Source organism: Carettochelys insculpta, chromosome 12 (assembly GCF_033958435.1).
Source record: "Carettochelys insculpta isolate YL-2023 chromosome 12, ASM3395843v1, whole genome shotgun sequence".
NCBI classification, from domain to species: Eukaryota; Metazoa; Chordata; order Testudines; family Carettochelyidae; genus Carettochelys; species Carettochelys insculpta.
The window spans coordinates 41,830,834-41,851,606 of NC_134148.1; the positions used below are offsets into that span (position 1 = coordinate 41,830,834).

The 20,773-nt window shown below is 41.5% G+C and overlaps 1 protein-coding gene across 3 annotated transcripts in view; it reads left to right on the forward strand.

Moving 5' to 3' along the window:
* The window catches only part of SMAD3 (SMAD family member 3), a 102,263-nt gene that overhangs the window by 55,277 nt on the left and 26,213 nt on the right, over positions 1–20,773 (forward strand). For 2 of the 3 annotated variants that reach the window (XM_075006558.1, XM_075006560.1), the window contains exons 2-5: positions 13,059–13,252; positions 14,374–14,508; positions 15,318–15,392; positions 19,225–19,275. In XM_075006558.1, coding sequence (XP_074862659.1) covers positions 13,059–13,252; positions 14,374–14,508; positions 15,318–15,392; positions 19,225–19,275 — 455 coding nt within the window. The remainder of the gene's footprint in view (positions 1–13,058; positions 13,253–14,373; positions 14,509–15,317; positions 15,393–19,224; positions 19,276–20,773) is intronic. The other variant, XM_075006559.1, reaches the window with a different exon arrangement.

The following is a 20,773-nucleotide window of genomic DNA, read 5'->3' on the forward strand; positions in this document are numbered from 1 at the left end:
CTAAATGTGTAAGTGATCACTTCTGAAAATTTTACCTGTGCTCTGTTACTCCGTCCCAAAAAAACAGTTTGGCTCAGATGATCAGATTTTGAAATAACTACTTTTGAATCTGAAACGGAAGCTGTGATCCTTTTTTGCCTATATAATAAAGAAAATAACAATAAATGGCAAGTAGCCTCAAACTAATCCAAAGAAGATTTGAAGCTGTTGCATAGTACATTTTTAGTTATATCTATTATAAAGCAGATGTCTATGCATGAAACTCTCCCCCAAGGCCTACGATCACAACAATCAATATGTCTGGAGTCTCCTTTGAAAGAATAAGGCTGCTGGTGCAGCTGGGATGAGAGTATATACTTTCAAGAGTGTGAGACTGGATTTAGACCCATGATTTCAGGAGGTAAGGAATAGCTTTTGCTCCTTCACTACAGTGCTTTAAAATGGGAGAGGGTATGCCTGTTTGAGTGCCTGGGCTCATCATGGTTAGTTCTCCCCACTCAGCAGACCCACCAGTCTTTGGTCCCTCATCAAGCCAAAGTATAAATACATTTAAGTGAATCTAGTGAAGAGCTTGGTAAATAAACACAGTTAAAACAGTAGAAGGACCCTGACTCTTCAGAAGTATTGTATCTAAAGATTGAGATATTAGAAAATTGATAAAATGTCAGGTTTGCCTGAGGGGAGTTCAGTCACATAAGACAGTAGAGGAAGATCAAAAATCTGTGTTGCCTTTCCTTTGTGTCCTTTATTTAATATTCAAAATAAATTTTAAAATCTAGGGTTCTTTTTAAAAAAAAATTACAAAAATTGGAACATTTTAAGCAATTCTAGACACAATTTGCACTACCATTTGCTACTCTGTGCCAGTTCTTATTCATGGAGAATGTGGTAGATTTTAAAATTCTTCACTTGCTGAGTAAATTTAAAATTTCTTTTTGTAGTTAAAAATGTTTGTGGTTTGTTAACTTTCTTTATTCCCAATAACTGGCAACTGTGGTGCTGCCCCAAGTTAGAGCTCTTTACAAAACAGTGGGGGAAAAAGGGCAAATTCAAAAGCACTGTGTGCTAGCTTAACTGCATAGGTCTGAGTTCCAGTAATTAGATGATGAGTGCCTACTGCTCTGTGCACTGATTGGGAAATAAGTCCTCCAGGCTCCCAAAGGTTAATGGTATATTTTGAGAGCAAAAATCTTCTCTGTGCTATATGCTCTAACTGGACAATGAATTCAACCCGGGAATAATGTAGGTCTATTAATTGGGAAGTTCAAAGCCAGTGTCCATAGTTAATCAGCCCTAAATTAGTATATCCTGGCCCGATGCTGTATTCCTGGCTCCACAAAGAGGTGGGGTTGGACCTAGATTGTCTCACCAACATTGCTGTCTAGCAGTGAAGGAAAGTAGGAAATAGGTAAACATATAATCCATATTTTTGAAAAAAATACGTCAGTAATTGTCTCCAGGAAAGGACGCTGTGTATTTCTGTCACCTTACAGCTTCAGTATAGCACATTGGCTACGTCTACACTATCCCAAAACCTCGAAATGGCCATGCAAATGGCCTTTTTGAAGTTTACTAATGAAGTGCTAAAATACATATTCAGCGCCTCATTAGAATGCCGGCAGCCGCGGCACTTCAAAATTGACGAGGCTGGACACTGCATGGCTCGTCCAGACGGGGCTCCTTTTCGAAAGGTCCCCAGCAACTTCGAAATCCCCTTATTCCTAACAGCAGATAGGAATAAGGGGTTTTCGAAGTTGCCGGGGTCCTTTCAAAAAGGAGCCCTGTCTGGATGAGCCGTGCGGTGGCGAGCCACGTCAATTTCGAAGTGCCGTGGCTGCCGGCATTCTAATAAGGCACCGCATATGTATTTCAGCGCTTCATTAGTAAATTTCAGAATGGCTATTTGCATGACCATTTCAAGTTTTGGGCAAGTGTAGACACAGCCATTATGTATGACAGTGGCGGAAAATAAATAAATAAATAAACAAACAGTACTGAGGAAAAACTGTTAGGGTATAACCACCAGGTAATTAAATGAACAAAATACAGCCACAGCCTTAAAGAAAATTTAAATTAAGAGTACACTGTTTAATGGATGCCAGAATGGAAAACAAGCAAGTGAAGCACAGCGATCAAACATCTGCACAACAGAAGGTGAAGTGATGGAAACATAACAAAGTAACAATGGTTTACCATAACTGTCCAGTCAGACATACTGATATCTGAATGTGAAACTGGACATTGAAAAATCTAGTCCTGAGATACCTGATACACAGTTTAGCATTAATGAAAGCGTAATAAATGACTCATGCTGATATCACTTTATGTACTCTACTTCTTTAGCTATTGAGAAGCAAAAACAAGAACCAAATTCTAAGATCAAAACTAGTGCACTTCAAGGACAATGAAGATTCTGGGAAACGAAATATGCGAAGGATAACTTGACTATTCCTGTAGCATCAAGCATGTTGCAACTGGTGTGCAAACAAAATGTGTGTAGGGGAGTCCTGTGAAGTCTAATACCACCCATCAAAGCCTTTGCCTCTAGTATGACAACCATCTTCACAGAACCTCATGGCCAGCTTATCCATATGACTCGTTACAGTCATATGAATTAAGACCCATAGAAAACTGCACTATGACACCCAGAACATTCAGTAACCTTGTGTAAGTTCTAGATCAGTGTTTTTCAGACTTTTTTTTTGTAAATGACCCCTTTTTAAAAAAAAATAAGTATCCCCATTAGCTACAGTTTTCAGACGCACAACTTTTTTTCTACCATTGCAAGACATTTGTTTAAACAACTTAATGTAACTGATTGGGCGGAAGAAATTGCTTATAGAGAATAAACTTGCCATTGTACTTATGATTGTGCAAAAAGGATAAATAAGAAAAATAGATGAACATAAAGTAAGTCCCATTTTTTTCATTAATAAAAAAGGTTCAGAAACGTTGAGTTAATGTTCCCTCTTGAAGAGTTCTGCGTACCCCCAGGGTACATGTGGGAGAACTCTGGATGAGAACCACTGCTCTGCACTGCTGTCTGCCACCACCTAACACCATTGACTGTGCTGATTCTGCTGCCTTTTGCAGCAAATTTAAAATGGCTGCGAATCCTCAGAGGGTGTATATCTAAAAAAGTTTAAACAGATATACGAAATATATGAAGTGTTACATGATTGGTTCAGGAGGAATGGAGTGTTCAGGGTGAAGAGCAAGAAGAATGGGAATTTCCTCGGCTATGTCCACATTACAGCTTTTGCCAGCGTGATTTACATCTTTGAGCATGTAAATAAACCACCCTCAGTGACACAGCTTATGCTGATGTAAACTCTTCTGCAATGTTCGTGAGAGAGCGCCTGGGGACCTAGCTTCTCTCATTGATGGAAGTGGTTGTATTAAGCCAACTGGAGAGCTCCATCCTGTCAGCATAGTGTCACCAGATGTGCTATAGTGGCGCAGCTGTATTGGTATGGATGCACTACTGCAGTGCTGCACATGGAGACCTGCTTTTAGATATACTTAGGTGCAAATAAAAGAGATGGTTACCAGTATGAAATAACTGAGGTTAGAGAGGGAGCTCTGATCTTGGGAAAACAGAGTAGAAGGACAAAAAAGCGGTCCAGTAGCACTTTAAAGACTAACAAAAGAATTTATTAGGTGGTGAGCTTTCGTGGGATGGACCCACTTCTTCAGACGATAGCCATGCCAGAACAGACTCAATATTTAAGGCACAGAGAACCAAATATATTTATCAAGGTTGACAAATCAGAAACATTGTAATCAAGGTGAGCAAATCAGAAGAGAAGAGGGGCGATAGGAGTGGGGGAAGTCATGAGTGTGCTAATACTGTGTCTGACACTGATTCATGTCTGACCTTGGGAAAACCACTTAACCTCCATAATGTCAATAGCTGTGTCTACACGTGCACGCTACTTCGAAGTAGCGGCACTAACTTCGAAATAGCGCCCATCGCGGCTACACGCGTCGGGCGCTATTTCGAAGTTAACTTCGACGTTAGGCGGCGAGACGTCGAAGTCGCTAACCTCATGAGGGGATGGGAATAGCGCCCTACTTCGACGTTCAACGTCGAAGTAGGGACCGTGTAGATGATTCGCGTCCCGCAACGTCGAAATTGTGGGGTCCTCCATGGCAGCCATCAGCTGGGGGGTTGAGAGACGCTGTCTCTCCAGCCCGTGCGGGGCTCTATGGTCACCGTGTGCAGCAGCCCTTAGCCCAGGGCTTCTGGCTGCTGCTGCTGCAGCGGGGGATTCATGCTGCATGCACAGGGTCTGCAACTCGTTGTCGGTTCTGTGGATCTTGTGGTGTTTAGTGCAAGTGTGTCTGGGAGGGGCCCTTTAAGGGAGCGGCTGGCTGTTGAGTCTGCCCTGTGACCCTGTCTGCAGCTGTGCCTGGCACCCTTATTTCGATGTGTGCTACTGTGGCATGTAGACGTTCCCTCGCTGCGCCTATTTCGATGTGGTGCTGCGCAACGTCGATGTTGAACATCGACGTTGCCAGCCCTGGAGGATGTGTAGACGTTATTCATCGAAATAGCCTATTTCGATGTTGCCACATCGAAATAGGCTACTTCGATGTAGGCTTCACGTGTAGACGTAGCCAATGTTGCATTTGTTAAAGGGAGTAACAAATACATAATGTACCCACAAAGATGTGATAAGGAGCAAATTATGTGTTTGTCAGGTATTCAGAAATGCTCAGTAGAAGCAGTATTAATTTATTATTAGATTCTTATGTGCTTATGCACATATTAGTATATCAACATTGCACCCTGTAATCGTAGAATATTACCCCCTTTCTAGAAGTTGATTAATATCAGTAATCTGAATCACATGTTAGAAAATTTAGAGATGCTGAGCAAAGTGAGGCAAAAAAATGGCAAAGTATCAACTTCTGAATTCCAAATGTGTTGCATGGGTCATTTTTTAAATTCAGTATTGTTCATTTGACTAGTATTCAGGTAAAGTTGAGATATTATCCAACTTTCCTGTGAAACATTATGGATATAATAGTTCTCTGCAAACAAAATCCAGATTTTTCAGTGTGAAGAAATGCTTACTTTCCTGGAATACACCAGGTGTGAGGTCAATGGGGAGCTACTTGTCATGTTTGGTGTTTAACAGCAAACAAAATCTGTAGACAGAATTCTTGGTGCATTTTAAAAGCATACTGGCAAGCCTTTTGTCACTTTTAAAAAACCAGACTTCTGCTTGCTGTTTTTAATAATAACCCCTTGAAGTAATTTTTATCCCTTGAGTAATTTTTCTTTAGTTTTTGTTTTCCGCACTCACCTTCCACTCTACAAATAACTGGTTTGTTGCTGTACAGTTTGGCAATTGGATTCGGTTTGTATTGATTTGTTGTAAGGAGTATTGAAGCATTTGGCTTCTTTTGGAAGATGAGGGAAATGGAAATAAAATGTTATGGACTTTGCATATGAGCGTGTGTATGTGTGGCACAGAGGTGCAGTGTTGTGCTGGTTGGACTAAAGGTAAGCCAAATTTTGAACATCCCAGCTCTTCAAGAAATATTACTATGATTATGCATCACGTGTATTACTAAGAACTGCTGACTTCAACTTGTGTTTGCTTTAAAGGGATTGAATTTGCCCTGACCAAATTGTAGGGTAGATGGAAAGGACTGAATAATCTTGTTTCACACATGCACAAAAAAACACTGAAAATGCTAAATGGAACAGTGGAAATGGCAGTGGGTTCCACTCCTGGAATGTTCTAAGCCCTCCTGGGAGGTGGGAAGCAAGCTGTTTTCACTGACTTCAGGGGGTAAAGAGGCATTCAGCATCCCACAACAAAGAGAACAGTTTCATACAGTGATGGGTAGCCTAGACTAGTGACTGGGCCACACAAGTAGCCCTCCTCCATCTCAGTGGACTGCAAGATTTGTGTAGGCAAGGCTGTCTCCTGGAGTAGGGAAGTTTTGCTAACTATACTTTTGTGTACAGGTTCAACCTCCCTGATGTGGCAACCTTGGGCCCTGAGCAATCCTGGACCAGGGATTTTTCCAGACCTGAGGTGGTCAATACTGCCCCCAGCCTCAGACTCTGCTTCTGGGCCTCCCTCCCCACTGTTGCTGTGGCTTCCCAACCCTGTCTTTCCACCACTTCCCCTCTCCCCCAGAAGGCTCCCCAGGCACCGGTTCCCAGCCCTAGCCCCTGTGGACCACAGCTTCCTGCCTAGCCCCAGCCACACATACCTACAGCTGCAGCTTTGCATGCAGCCCCAGCTGTGGCTTTCTGGGGCTGCAGCTTGCCACCCAACCCTGGGGATAAGCCACCATGAGCTGCTGCTCCCAGCCAGGGGCTTTGCATGTGGCTGTAACTTCCACGGGACATGGCTTCCCAAATGGCCTTTTACCAACCTGGGACAACACTTTCTGCTGCTGCTCCCAGCCCCCCTTGTTGTGGCTGTGGCTGCCCTCCCTGGGCTTCTGCCACTGGTCTGGCTGGTCCCTCCTCCTCCCAACCCCAGACTCTATGGTCCTGCAGGATTGGTGGTCCTGCTGGATGACAGATGTTGCAGGAGAAGAGAATGTGGGAGCTGGGAGTTTTAACCTGTACTGCAGTGTGCCAGCTGAACCATAGCAGTGATATGATTGCAGAGGGAGCACATGGTTCTCTCAGTCCATGTTGTCTGTAGTCAGCACACATCTTGCTTTACATGCATATCACTTTAGTAATACCATTAGGAAAAAACATGCAGACAGAAACCAAAAGAATCTGCAAACCCTGGATATAGGCAACGGTAAACAACATGACTTGCAAACCACACATAGAACCTGAAGGGCTGTAGGTTTCCCACCACTGGTTTATTAGCACAACCACATTTTACCAAGTTCCCATTTTGCAATGCAACAGTCTCATACTCAGTGCTCACCTTTTTCAAAGCTTACTTTTCTGCTTAGTTAGCAGAGAGCTATGGTGGGTTACGAAAAATATTTACTTCAGTTGACCACCAAAGCTCATTACTGCTCCATACTCTTTAAGGGCAGCAAATATTTCAGACTACATTGAAGCTAACACTTGCAGTAGACTCCCTGTTATGTAACAATAAGAAATCTGCATTACGTAAAAACTGTAGGTTCATTTTTAATCTCTGTGGTCTAAAATATTACTTCTGTTGATGCAGCGGACAGTTGTGTTGACTGCAACTTATGCTCTTTTTCAAGAATACAATTTTAGAACTTTATTCTGGCATCTAAACCTCATTTCCCTCATTTGGTATTTTGCCACTTCCGATTGATTATTAGATGACTGTGATCATCCATCAGAGAAACATCCCAGTTTGTTCTGAAATTCATATGTCTCGCCTTCACTTACTCTTATATTGCTGTCTCCGAATACACACTGACTGCGTTGGGTAAATCAAAATGCACTGCTTCTGGAGCAGCAGCCTAGAAAGACCACATGAAGATCCACTTTGAAATGTCGGCATCTTAGGAGACTGTTTCCACATCCTCTTTTGCTTAGCCCCAACACACGGTTTTGGGGCACTTTAAAGGTTCTACTGCAGCCAATGGCAGGAAACATAATTTCCTGCCACAGGAAATGTGCTGCAGTTGGAGAAAATCATAGAGTATTATAACCTCATTTAAGGAGCCTGAGCACTGAAAGAAGATCCTGTGAGGTAGCCATGGGTGTGGAAGAGTGTCCCAGATGGCATAAAGTCAGTCTGCAAAGTGGAGAGCTGCTCAGTAGAGTCTGTTTAAATGGAAGATGAGGGAAATGATTTAGTAGAGAACAGGAGAAGGCCCACCGTGGACATTTTGTTTTCTCTTCAGTTGAAAATGCATTTGCTGTGACAATGACCACTGTGTCTGAGATGGAGTTGCACAAATCCCATTAATTTTTATAGGAAGGGAATGTGCAAATGCCTTAATCACCTTTGGAAGATCTCAGCCTTAGAGTTGAGGTTATGGTTTGAAAAGTGAAAAGAAATTTGGCACCTGCTTAATGGAGAGATCTACTCCATGTGAGATACATTTGCTTACTCTGATTGTCAGTAAATGTCTGTTGAGGTTCCCATGTTCCAGATTCTGCTTCAGTTTCAGTGCTTCAGCCTCCCAATATCCTTCCATGGCAACCAAGCAGAACTCATAGTACAAGCCAGGAATGCCTTTAGGCTGCAGACTTACTCTGGAAAGCATTGTTAAATAAGTAGGTGAAAAACAGAAGGTTTTGGTTTACTGTTAGAAAAGACACTGCCTCTTTTCTAGTCATTGACATTTGCTCCTGCTAGTTGGCACCATGTATTTCTTCCAGCTTTTTTTTTTTTCAGAAATGAGCTTCTAGGAAAAATGCTTGAAGGATGCATTATAGCTTTTTTCCTGGTGTGTTTGAATGGGATGAGAGTAGCATGGGAGGACGCCTCACACACAGCTTGTAATATCACAAGAAGATAGAAATGCTAATGTTTAACTCCTCCCATTTGGGTCACAAATGTAATTGCTTCCTCACCATGCATTATAGTATGATCCAAGCATTGTGGGGAGGATGTAGTCTTCTCCTCAGTCCTGCTTCTTTTGGTAGTAAGACTTGCCTCTGTCCTATTGTGGCAGGGAGCATGCCTGTTATGTTGCATTGCATCTAGAATGTTGTGGGTGCTGCTGGAAATTATCAATAAAATAATAAACTAGATGTTGATAAAATGGAAGCTGAAGATGCATTGAATATATTTCTTTTGCATGAGCAATTTAAACCAATGTAGCAGCTCTTTAATTGAATGTTGTTTAAGTCATTCCAGCGTATCACCTGGTGAGGTGCCAGGTAGATCCCGGTACATTACTGAGTAGCATATTTATAACCCTCTATTTTGGTATCATGCATGTCAGAGGAAATACTGCATGGGAATTTAGATGGAGCAACAGAAGATACAAGGCTGTCCTGACACCCAGGAATCTGTTTCATCCCAAGTCCTTTTATAGAGAGATCTAAGGAGAGAATTCATAAGAGTGAAAATATAATTAACTCATAGGAGTATTTTGTGCATATGCTAATTCTCCCTATATTACTGTTCATTATTACTGTGTTCTGGAAAAAATTTATATATTTTGTTTTGTTTCAAAAGGCTTTTCCTTAGATGAGACCCTTGATTTGTCCATGTCTCCTCATTTCTATCACAGATATAACACTTGGACTACAAGTTATCTTCAGATATCAACCTATTTTCTACAGTTTACATAATATCTAACAAAAACATGGAGCTTCAGAAGACGTCGTAGTGAATTATGTTTTTAGATTATTGTTTCATGTAATTACAATGGAGCTGTTCAGAGCTTGAGGGTACCATGGTTTAAATATCTAGATCAGTGGTGTCCAACATGCTAGCCACTAGCCGGATATGTGGCTGTTTGAGTGTGGCTAGTTGGCTTGAATAACAAATGTATTTTTAGAATAATGTGGCTGGTTCGCTGTAGGAGTCAGCAGCCACCATAGTTCAGAAGTGTTTGGACACCATGGCTGTAGAGGTGTATTGAAGCAAGCTAAAAGTTTAGTGTCTCTTATTGCTGACTCCAAGTAGGGCAAAACCATCTTAAGAAAATTCTGTACGGTAGGGCAACGTTAACCTAATTTATGCAGTTCCAGCTGCATGAATATCATAGCTGAAGTCAATGTGCCTTAGATTGAGTTGCTGTGGGTCTTCACTGTGTGGGTAGGTGGGGTCGGGCGGGAGGCGTTTAAAGGGGGAAACTCTTTGTTAGGCTTCCTTTGCATTTTTCATTCCAGTGGAATACTGGAGTTGTCGAGAGCACAATAAGCAGTCAGTTTAGTGCTAAATTGACCCCGAGGAGATAGATCACCTTAGTGAAGAGGGTAGATATTTCCTTACTTAGTGTCATCTGGCAGATTTACTCTTTTTGTCAGATAGCAAAGGGTAAGTTTTTTGGCATCAGTCACTGTGCGCATAAGGGAATACAACAAGCATGTGTCTTGTTAATGTGATAAAATGCAGCGGCCCATGTCTGGGTAAATGAGACTTGATTTAAAAATTAAATAAATAAAATTAACCTCCTCCCTGTATCTTCATCCTCTCGTATACCTCATGTTCTCCTGCCACAATAGGAACATAAGTGCAGATGATCAGGGGGAAGCAGCAAGGACTGACACAGCTTTCCTGGATTTTTGTTGGCTCTTGTTGGATATTTGGAAACTCTGAAAGTTTGCGTGAGTTCTCACATGGCATGCAGGAAATGAGTAAAACATACAAGATCAGCTCATCTGCATTGCATCACCTCCCCTTCCGCTCAACTCCTTTTGCCAAGGTTACCTGGAGCACCTGGTTTGAGACCTTTGCTCTAGAATCTAATAATTCTCTTTCATCAGGCCTCTCTGGCATGCCCACATATCAGACGTGGTCACCGCTCCACTGGTTTTGAATAGAATATATTATTCTGACGTGAAAAGTCCTTCCTGCTTCCTCAGATTTTTTCACTTCAGACTTTAATATTTGGCTGCCTTCTGTTGGGTCGTACACCTGAAAATTCTGTTTCCTGCTTGAGATGGAAATGTCCTCAGCAGGAATGGGGCAGATTGTTAGCAGCAAAGCTTAGTCTGAGAGGAGATTTGGAAAATATGCCAGATATTCAAGTGCTTGACCTCCCCTTTACAGAAAAATTTAAAGAGTAGAATACACCCTTGCTCTACTTTTGTACATGGAGAATGTGTGATCCATAAATAATAACCAAGGAGCACCATAAAGAAATATGTGTATACTATATTGAGCCCCATGAGCTCTAAGATATATTTCAGGGCTGTAACATAATCACAGGTTTTGGGTGTTTCTGTATCCTGTGAGAACAGGCCTCTTGGTGGTACAGATTCCCTATATGCATTTTGCATACATGTATTTGCAACTTGTTTCTTTTGCCACCTTGCTAAAAGAAGTACTTGTCAGCTATAGGCAGTATCAGCCATTTATGACATTGCTATTTTTTGTTACAAGAATGTGTAAGTTATAATATACTTATAAGTCCTGCCACTAACTTTGCTGTTGAGAAGAGTCTTGTTGGACTGCCATTGACCATCCTGGGTTTTAGCCTGGTTTATAATTCTGTGAGGCACAGGGGATCACTTGTTCCCGAACCCAAACAGAGGACATAGTGGGGAAAAAAAAAACTGTCTATTTATAGATTTTTGGGGGTGAACTCGATTGTAGGAAAAATAATTACAAAAAAAAAAAACCCCTAACCATAAAAATTTCATATTCTTATGTACATGCTGTGCAGTAGGTTTTCTGGTATCATTCACTCCTCTCTATTTAATTAGGTATCTTAAGTGTGGGAAATTGACATACAGTAATCTTTTGTTGCTGTTTAAAAATGTGAGGGCCTGTATCAATTTTATTCTGTGTCTGTATTCTGGATAATCACAGAGACATAGGCTATAATGTTGTTTTATGTTTTTTTACAGTTACAACCTTTCATTAATATGTATTTAGAACATATTGTCTTTGCATGTGTAGGGCCACATTCTTAGAGCTATCCAAAGGGTCCCTTGGACAGGAGAAGTAAGCATGTTTTTACCAGCACCATTTACGTGCACTATTCTGGTAGGCAGCAGCCTCCCCCACAGCAACATTTTCTTAGCTCCTGCCAGGAGCATGAGTGATGTGCCTTAGGGCTGTTAATAAATAAAGCCATCTGTGAGTCAGAGAAACTGACACACACTCAGACAACCAGAGTTACTTAGATAGCTAGGCTGTATCCCAGAATATTTCTTTGCGCCTCTTGTTGCAGTAGAGAAGCCTCTGGATATTGAGGAGAGCCAGAACAGAACAGAACTTTCATTCTCCTGCTGGATACCTTTGCACAACACCTGCCAGAGCCTGGTCAACAGTCTGTATATATTTTTACATACACATTAATTTCAGGGTGGTTATTGCCTTGTGGAGTATTAAAGAAAACTGATGTATCTCTGAGGTTGGGGCCTGCAACCTGCATCTACAGAGCTGCATGCAGTTCGTTGAGGACTTGTTTGTGGCTCCCAGCACTACAATTTCAAAGTTAAAGAACACTCAACGCTCCTGATTATTTTTGATAAACAGTGAAGTTCTAAAAACCCAAAAATGAACAACTCATATCTAAATAGCAAACGATATGTGATCTTGAAATGTTGGATAACTCCCCCTAGCATTCTCCAGGGGGAGAGAAGGTTTTAGAGTAAAAGTCAGGAAGGCAGAGTTACAACACATGTAAAGTGTGAAGAAATAGAACATGCCAAAAGTTTCTGAAGGTCCTGCAGTAAATGTGTGCACTACTATCCACAATTTCAATTTGCGCTTAACTCACATTAAAGTGAGTGAAGTGCAAATCGAAAGCGTTCCAGCCCGCCCTCCCAGGTCTCCCAGCTAGAGGAAGCGGGGGAGAAGCCATGCAGACAGAAAGCTGCAGTGCAGAAACTGCACCACCATGGCTGGCTGTCCAGCTCCCCCAACTGGGGCAGCCCAGTGGGCAGAGAGCTGCTGTGGCACTGTTTCTTGGCTGGGAGAAACTGCACTGCAGTGTCTGTCTGTCTGCTCGCCCAGCTCCACTGCGACTGGCTTCAAGAGCTACTAAACTGCCCAGCCCAGTGCTCCCACGCATGGAGGGGGGAGTCAGGGAACTGACCAGTACAGTGTTCCCCTTTACAGTGAACAGTGTTCCCCTTTACAGTTTACAGTGTTCCCCTCCCACCAGCAGGTGCTCTGGTCAGCTTCCTGGCTCCCCCACATTACGCAGGAAATTTGACTTTCATGCTGGTTGCGAGAACGAAACCCTGGCGTAAGTCTGGGGTCTACTGTGTCTCATTACAAATCATTGTGTGTGTGCTCTTCTTAAAATAGGTGTTATAAAAAGTATGGTTTGATGTTATTTATTGAGGACCATCTCTTATTCCCATGCATTGTGGCTCTTGAATTATTGAATTTTTTACCAAATTGGAAAAAATGGGTCGTCTTGCTATTTTGGTTGCTGACCCCTATCTGAGATTTAAAAAAAAGCAAAACACACAGAGGTTCATTATTGCTATTATTTTCTTAATGCAGATCATTGGATGGTCGGCTACAAGTATCTCACCGTAAAGGACTTCCCCATGTGATCTACTGCCGGCTATGGCGGTGGCCAGACCTTCATAGCCACCATGAGCTGCGTGCCATGGAGATGTGTGAATATGCCTTTAACATGAAGAAAGATGAAGTCTGTGTCAATCCCTATCACTACCAAAGAGTGGAGACACCAGGTATTGTGGACATTCTCAATATTTTAGCTTTTCCATTCAAGGGCAGAAGTCTGTTAAAGTTTCAGGACACAACAGAAATAGCATGAGTGGTGTTTTAAAACCAAAAGATTTCTATTATTAGCTACCCTGCCCCTCCCACTTCTTGTGGTGAAATAATACACCTATCTGTATCTTTATTTATGGAGAAGAGAAGGAAATTTCAGCACACCAAAGTCAACAAAATCTAAGTTTAAGCAGAATGCATTGCTGCCAAACTCCAGATGTTATTCGTACGCACAGATAGACAGGGTCCAAACTTTAACCGTCTTCCTGGGGTGTTCTCTGTTTACTTAAATAATACTAAAATTCTAGCCAGATCTTGCTGCTGAACATAGCTGTTTCTAAGGTGTTTCTAAGCTGCTTGTGCCTCAGAGAAACTCAAACATACTCGTGTGTAGTTATAAGATATAACTATAATATAGAATTGGCCTAGCTGGTCTATGTTTCAGTGTCAGTCAAGCAGAACAGTCCCAGATTTCTATACAGAGACCTAGAATAGTAACTCCATTCTAACTTAACATTTTTCTTTACTATCTCTTGGTGCATCTTGTCGTCTTTGTGGTTGTCTTTTAGACTGCTAATATCTCAGGGCAGGAGCTTTCTTCATTATTGTGTTTCATACATCAACAAAAATTTTGTCAGCACTTATTAATAGGAATATTTCACCATTTGCCTTTCCTAGAGCCATGTGCATAGTTCTGAATGCTGATTGGAGTTACCTGCATGTCTGTGAGTAGTATCAGAGAGGTAGCTATGTTAGTTTGTATCTGCAAAAACAACAAGAAGTCCTATGGCACCTTATAGACTGACAGATTTTTTTCAGCATAAACTTTCGTGGGGCAAAGACCCACTTTTTGCTATACATCTGACAAAGTGGGTCTTTGCCCACTTAAGCTTGTACTCCAAAAAATCTGTTAGTCTAAAAGATCCCACAGGACTTCTCGTTTTTACATGCATGAGTGTTATTTCAAAGAATGGGTTTCTCGTTTTCCAATGTTTCATATTGTTTCAGTGTGAGATGTCATGTTATAAACTTGCAGCTAATGTTGCTGTTCTGCTCTGTTTGCTTTCCATCTGTGCAGTTTTACCTCCCGTGCTGGTACCAAGGCACACAGAGATGCCATCAGATTTCCCGATAATAGAGGATTATAGTCATTCCATTCCAGAGAACACTAACTTCCCGGCAGGTATTGAACCACAAAGCAACTACATTCCAGGTACTGTACGGCCTCCATCTAGCAAACAAAGGGGGCGAAGAAAGGACATTTTGCCCAGCAAATGATTGGTACATATGCCCTGTAGGTTTAATATTAGGCACCAAGGGTTATGTGATATACCAGCTGAGCTTTGTTTGTTTTTTTTTCCATTCCATCTTTATCTTCCTCATTTACCTTATTTATAACTCCTGGCCTTCCTAACTGGCTGAACCAGTTGTGTTCAAATCTGGAGGCTGACAGAACCCATTCTTAATCTCTGATTTTTAACACAGTGGCATGTTAATCAATGTTATCATCCAGAAGTGCACATGCTGTTGTTTAAATGCTTTGCTGTAAAATCTGTTCTGCCCCTTCAGTAGGCCAGGTTTAAAATATATTGCAGAGTCTTGTGTTGAGAGAACACTCTGAAACCATGTTCTGATTCAGATAACATATAGCCATTTCATATTTGGATAAGCTTTTGTGAATTTAGCCATTCAGCTTATCTTACTGTATATCTGCTTAAGGGTGTATGCCAATGATAGACCTACACCTCAGCTCTACAGACAATCCAGAAAGGTGCAACTCAGAGAAGAGAAAAACACAAAGAAGAAAAACTTGTGAAGTTTCTGAAATTTTATCTGAAACTAAGATCCTGACTTTCTGTCCTGTTGCATAAAAAAGGGTTCCTCTGGCCTCTACTTACCTGCTTGTGCCCTCCCCCACTTTGATAAATTATTTCTTTGATCTGCTGTGACTATCATCTTGAACTTTTCTGATCTCTAATATATAGTGTCTGCAATCAACTATAATGTATTCTTGATTTCCAGAGACACCACCTCCAGGTTATCTCAGTGAGGATGGAGAAACCAGTGACCACCAGATGAACCACAGTATGGATGCAGGTGGGTCATCTTTGGCCATTTTTTGTAACTGGGTCAAATCCTGAGACTCTTGTTTAGTGGTTACACCACCACCAAGTTCCCTGAATAAGGGCCTTGGCATCTGACCCTATATTTTGAAATGTCATTATAATTGCATGTTTATTTGTTACGGTATAGCATATAGAGATTTTTGTTTGGGGGCCATTCTTACGTGTAGGCGTCCCTTCTAAGTCCTGATGAGTAGATGGTGATTGGATGCTTTTTGACACTTCGGGACAGATGTAGTTTGGATTCCATAGGAAGACCTACACTATATAACATGCATTAAAACAAAGGGAAAAGGTTCACCGAGCACTCTGGTTCTCCAGAGTACCTGCTGCTAGACACTAGCAAGCAGAAGAGTGGGGCTCTGGCTACCGTCTCCTCACCTTTCCTTGCGATCAGGCATGTCTAATGTCAACATTTAGTCTGCACCCTTATTATTAGGACTGTTTGTGTGTTCACAAATTGTGTACCCTCTTGGCACATTCAGTGATAGCAATGGTGTGACAAAACCAAGTATTTCCATGCAAATGGCTAAGTAAGGGTGTATCAGACTATGAAAATTTAAAGCTTGAGACTGCATTCTTTGCATTTTGCAAGTGCTTTCCAGTAAACCATAAGGCTCTTTCTTAATTTTTCTGTGGCATTTGAAGAAATACTGGTAGGCTGTGTATCAAATGATCTGTTCTTGGAATTAGAGCTAAGATAAGTGTACACTTCGGTAGTTAAACACATGAGGACCTACAGCTGTCACTCCCATAAGCAGTCTGTAACCGAGACATCCTATTGAAGCTGGAGTTATTTTTGTGAGTAAGAGTTGCTGAATCCATCCCTTAGTTTGTAGAAGCTGTGGTGAAAAGCAAAGATACACCTCTGCTTAAAATGGTCACTGCTTTACTAGAGAAATACACAAATATAGGCTGCATTCAAAGAAAGATAGGAGCGGAGGCCCTAATTAATGCAACCACTGTCCACAGTCAGCTCTGCATGTGTGTGTGTGTGTGTGTGTGTGTGTGTGTGTGAGAGAGAGAGTAAACTTCAGAGTGCATGTGGGATTCTAAAAGAGGAATGACAGATTTACACTCTTTCTCCACAATGATACAGATGGAGGAAAGCAGGCGTGGGCTTGTTTGCCCATATCAAATGTTGGTCTACTGACACCATCCATTTTGGTGCATGCAATTATTGGTACTGTGGTTGACATCCGGAATGAAAATAGGGTCTTTTGTGTAAAATAGTGGAACAGAGTTCGCCAAGAAGATACCATAAATGCCCAATTTATGTTCAGTTGCTATGTCCGTTCTCTCTGTGGGCCCTCCACTTCCTCAAATGTCATGGATTTTGTTCTTTTTATAAGAACAGATCTTTAAAAAGCTCACATTGCTCAGTAGAAGGCAGAACTCTCTGTGCCATGCCATCATACCTGCCAAGCTGTTATATTTTCTTGCAGAGCTCCCGTGTATTGCCTCTTTTTTGTTGTTTTTAATTTTGTTTTTGGCAATACACTTTGTTTAGATGGTCAGAATTAGGAAATTAAAGCTGATAAAATTGTGCATGCAAATTTACTTTTAATCACTTGATTTTCCATGGCCCTTACCTGCATGATCATTTACATCAAGGCAAAGTGAGCATAGCATGCTACAGGGCTGATCTAATAGCTAGTGACATTCACTTTGCAACAATTTTGCACTTGTGTAAATACATAAGGTGCAGGGCAACAGAAAATCAAAGCTGTAGTTGTTGAACTAGTTACCTTTGTATGTAATTGCCATGATGGTACATGCAGTCATAGTAACAGCATGTGCAAATGAAGCACACATGCCTGTGTTCACAGTTTTGAACACTGGATCTGTGATAAATGAAGACAAGGAGTGGTATGCAGATGCTTAGCAGTGTCACGTTGTATCATAATGATATCTATGAGCCTGTACAAATAATAATTGTCCATTTATGAAGCAAGTCTTGTTTTCCCTAACCACAGAATGAAGTTCAACTGGGGCATGAAATGTTTAAGAATTCCAAGACTGTCACATATTTCAAGGCACCAGTTATTAGTGGCTCATAGTCATGCTGGAAGGGCATACTGAATGGTATCCTGCAGGGATCAGTTCTGGATCCAGTTCTGTTCAGTATCTTCATCAGTGATGTAGATGATGGTGTAGACAGTATGCTTAGAGAGTTTGTGGATAATATCAAGCTGGGAGGGACTGAAAGTGAAAGTGCTTTTGAGGATAGGATTATATTTCAAAGTGATCTGGACAAACTAGAGAAATGGTCTGAAATAAATACAGTAGACCCTCATTTTACGCAGCTTCATGTTGCGCAAAACTCTCATTAACGTGAATTTCTCGCAGTGTGAAGCTGCTGGGCTGTCAGTCTGCCTAGCTTCTGGCAACTGCAGGCAGCCAGACAGGCTAAGAACCCTTTCCCCCTACTTCCCAGAGTGGTGCTAGGCATCGCTCTGGAAGGTAGGTGGAAGGCTTTTAGCTTGCCTAGCTGCCTACCCCTGCTCCTGGCCCCAGAGCCCTGGGGAAGTGGCGGCCACAGGCGCCCCCTGCCCCACTCCCAGGTCCCCAACCCATCCCCCAAGCCCTCCTGGACTTGAGCGAAATTCAAGGTACATGAGGGTTGCTGGAACACAACCCTCGCATACCTTGAGGGATTGCTGTACGATGAAATTCAATATACATAAATGGAAAGTACTCCACTTAGGAAGGACCAGTCAAGTGAACACCTACAAAAAGGGGTAATGACTACCTAGGTTGGAGTACTGTGGAAAGGTATCTGTGGATCATAGTGGAGCACAAGCTAGGTATGAGTCAGCTGTGTAACACTGTTTCAGAAAAGACGAATGCCATGTAGGATAAAACAAAACAAAAAAAAACAAAACAGTCCTGTAGCACTTGAAGACTAACAGTATAATTTATTAGGTGATGAGCTTTTGTGGGACAGACCCACTTCTTCAGTTTCATGTAGTTGATGGTTTTCCACTCCAAACGGCTCAGTGCAGTGTTGCATGGTGAATAGTCACAAACCCAGCTACCTCTCTGTGACTATTCACCATCGAGGATGTATTTCCAGGAGTGGTATAAGTAAGACATGAGAAGTAATTCTTCTGCTCTACTCTGTGCTGATTAGGCCTCAACTAATTAGGCCTCAGTTTTGGGGCACTGCATTTAAGAAAAAATATAGAGAGGTTGGAAAGTCCAAAGAAGAGCAACAAAACCTGAGTAAACCTATGGAAAACATGACCTTTGATGGACGATTGAAAAAAAAAATGGTTTTGGTTAGTTTGGAAAAGAGAAGACTGAGAAGGGGACATAACAGTTTTCAGGTTACAAGGAGGATGGAGATAAATTGTTCTTCTTAACCTCTGAGTCAAGGACAAGAAGCAATCTGCTTAAATTTCAGCAAGAGAAGTTTAGCTTGGGTGTTAGGAAAAGCTTCCTAATTTTCCAGGTGGTTAACCACTGAAATAAATTGCCTAAGGAGGTTGTGGAATCACCATCATTGGAGATTTTTAGGAGCAGGTTAGACAAACATCTGTCGGGGTGGTCTAGATAATACTTAGTCCTGCCATGAGTGCAGGGGACTGGATTAGATGACCTGTAAAGTTCCCTTCCAGTCCTATGAGTCTATTGCATCTGTGTCCACTGGGTTGAAGCATCTATCACAATGTTCTCAAGTCAAAAAATAAAAGTGCCCTTGGTTTGATCTTTTGAACCAAAAGCCCCTGTCAGAATTGATATTTCTGTATTACTGTTTTTTTTTCTATGCAGTTAAAGGTTACATCATTATCTTGATTTTTCAGGTTCTCCAAATTTATCTCCAAATCCTATGTCTCCCTCACATAATAATCTGGGTAAGTGTGCTCTCTTCAGAACTGTGTGTAATTATTTATGATAAGCATACTGAGGGCATCTTAATGATATTATTTTCTAATATTGTGACATTATTTAATTCTTTTGTGTGGTAACTTCAATTTATTATGGGAACAGTGATTCACAGTAGTGCTAAATTTAATATAGACACCTGAGATTACAACATGGGGTTGAATATAAAACGAGGCAGTGACAGACCAAAAAAAAAGGGGAGGAACCAAAGCAAATGAGTGTGAGGGGTTGTAATAAAACTATGATTTGATAGTCAATAGGTTTGCCAGAAATGCAATGAGTGTTAAATTTTAAACACATTTTTCTATAAGGCAACTATATAATTTTAATTACTTATTATGCATTTCACGTATGTATCTGACCACCATTATCTTAGTATCTGAGTGCCTAATGATCTTTAATTGTATGTATACCTGCCACATTCATGTGAGGCAGTATAGTGCGACTATCCCCATTAAACAGGTGAGGAACTGGGGCAGAGTGAGGTTAAATGACATGTCCACGGTCACATAGGAAGTGTGGAGTAGCAGGGAACTGAATCAAAATCCCTGGCTAGTAATCCCCTAACCCTCCTTAAAAGTCCTGTTTATTGAAATAATTGAATAGGGGATGATATTGGCATTGTTATATTGGGTGATGGAGTTTTGTAGAGCTCAGGGCAAAGTGGAGAAAGTTGGGAAGTGCAGTAAGGCTGGAAAGGAGGAAACAGTGTAGGTAAAAACCTGGGTGGGGTGGTGAAGCACTTAAAAGATGAGGTAGATTATAGAGATGAATTCAGTATACTTGAAACAATTCGTGACGATCTCTTGGGTGTTACACACTGGATCAGTTGTTTTGTTGATTTGATCCTGAAGGGTGCAGCGCATTCCTATCAGATAGCTTTTCAGTGCAGGGACTGTGCTTAGGGCCAGATTGTACTGACTGTTCAAGGGGCGCATAAGATGAGGTCAAGGACCATTATGTTATCGACACACACATTCTGTTCCCACATGTGTCTTCCTACCTGAATTCAAGAGTGGGCTTAAAGCAGGCCTTTTGCACGAGCCAGAACAGCCAAATTCATGCTGGGAACCTAAGCAGCAGTGCAGACCTCTGCAAACCTGGGCTCATGCATAGGCACCAAGAGTATAGTCCAGACTTGTGTTGTCCAGCACGCTAGCCACATGGAGCTGTTTGGCAAGTTGCATGTGGCTACTTAGCTATAGTAGTAGTTACTATAGTGGCCACTATAGAGGCTACTGTTTCAGAACTGGTTGGACTCCATGAGTCCAGACCATAGCATTACATCAACACATCAGTTCTATTTTCACCCTATCAATTAGAGATATTTAATTTAAAATAATAGAGGAAAATCAGAGATGTGGAAATCAGGGTTGGATAATTCTCTGAGATAAGCCTTGTAGGTTTTTCAAATATATCCACGCCTGCTGATGGCAGGGACGAAAAGAACAGCTGTTTTGGGGCCCA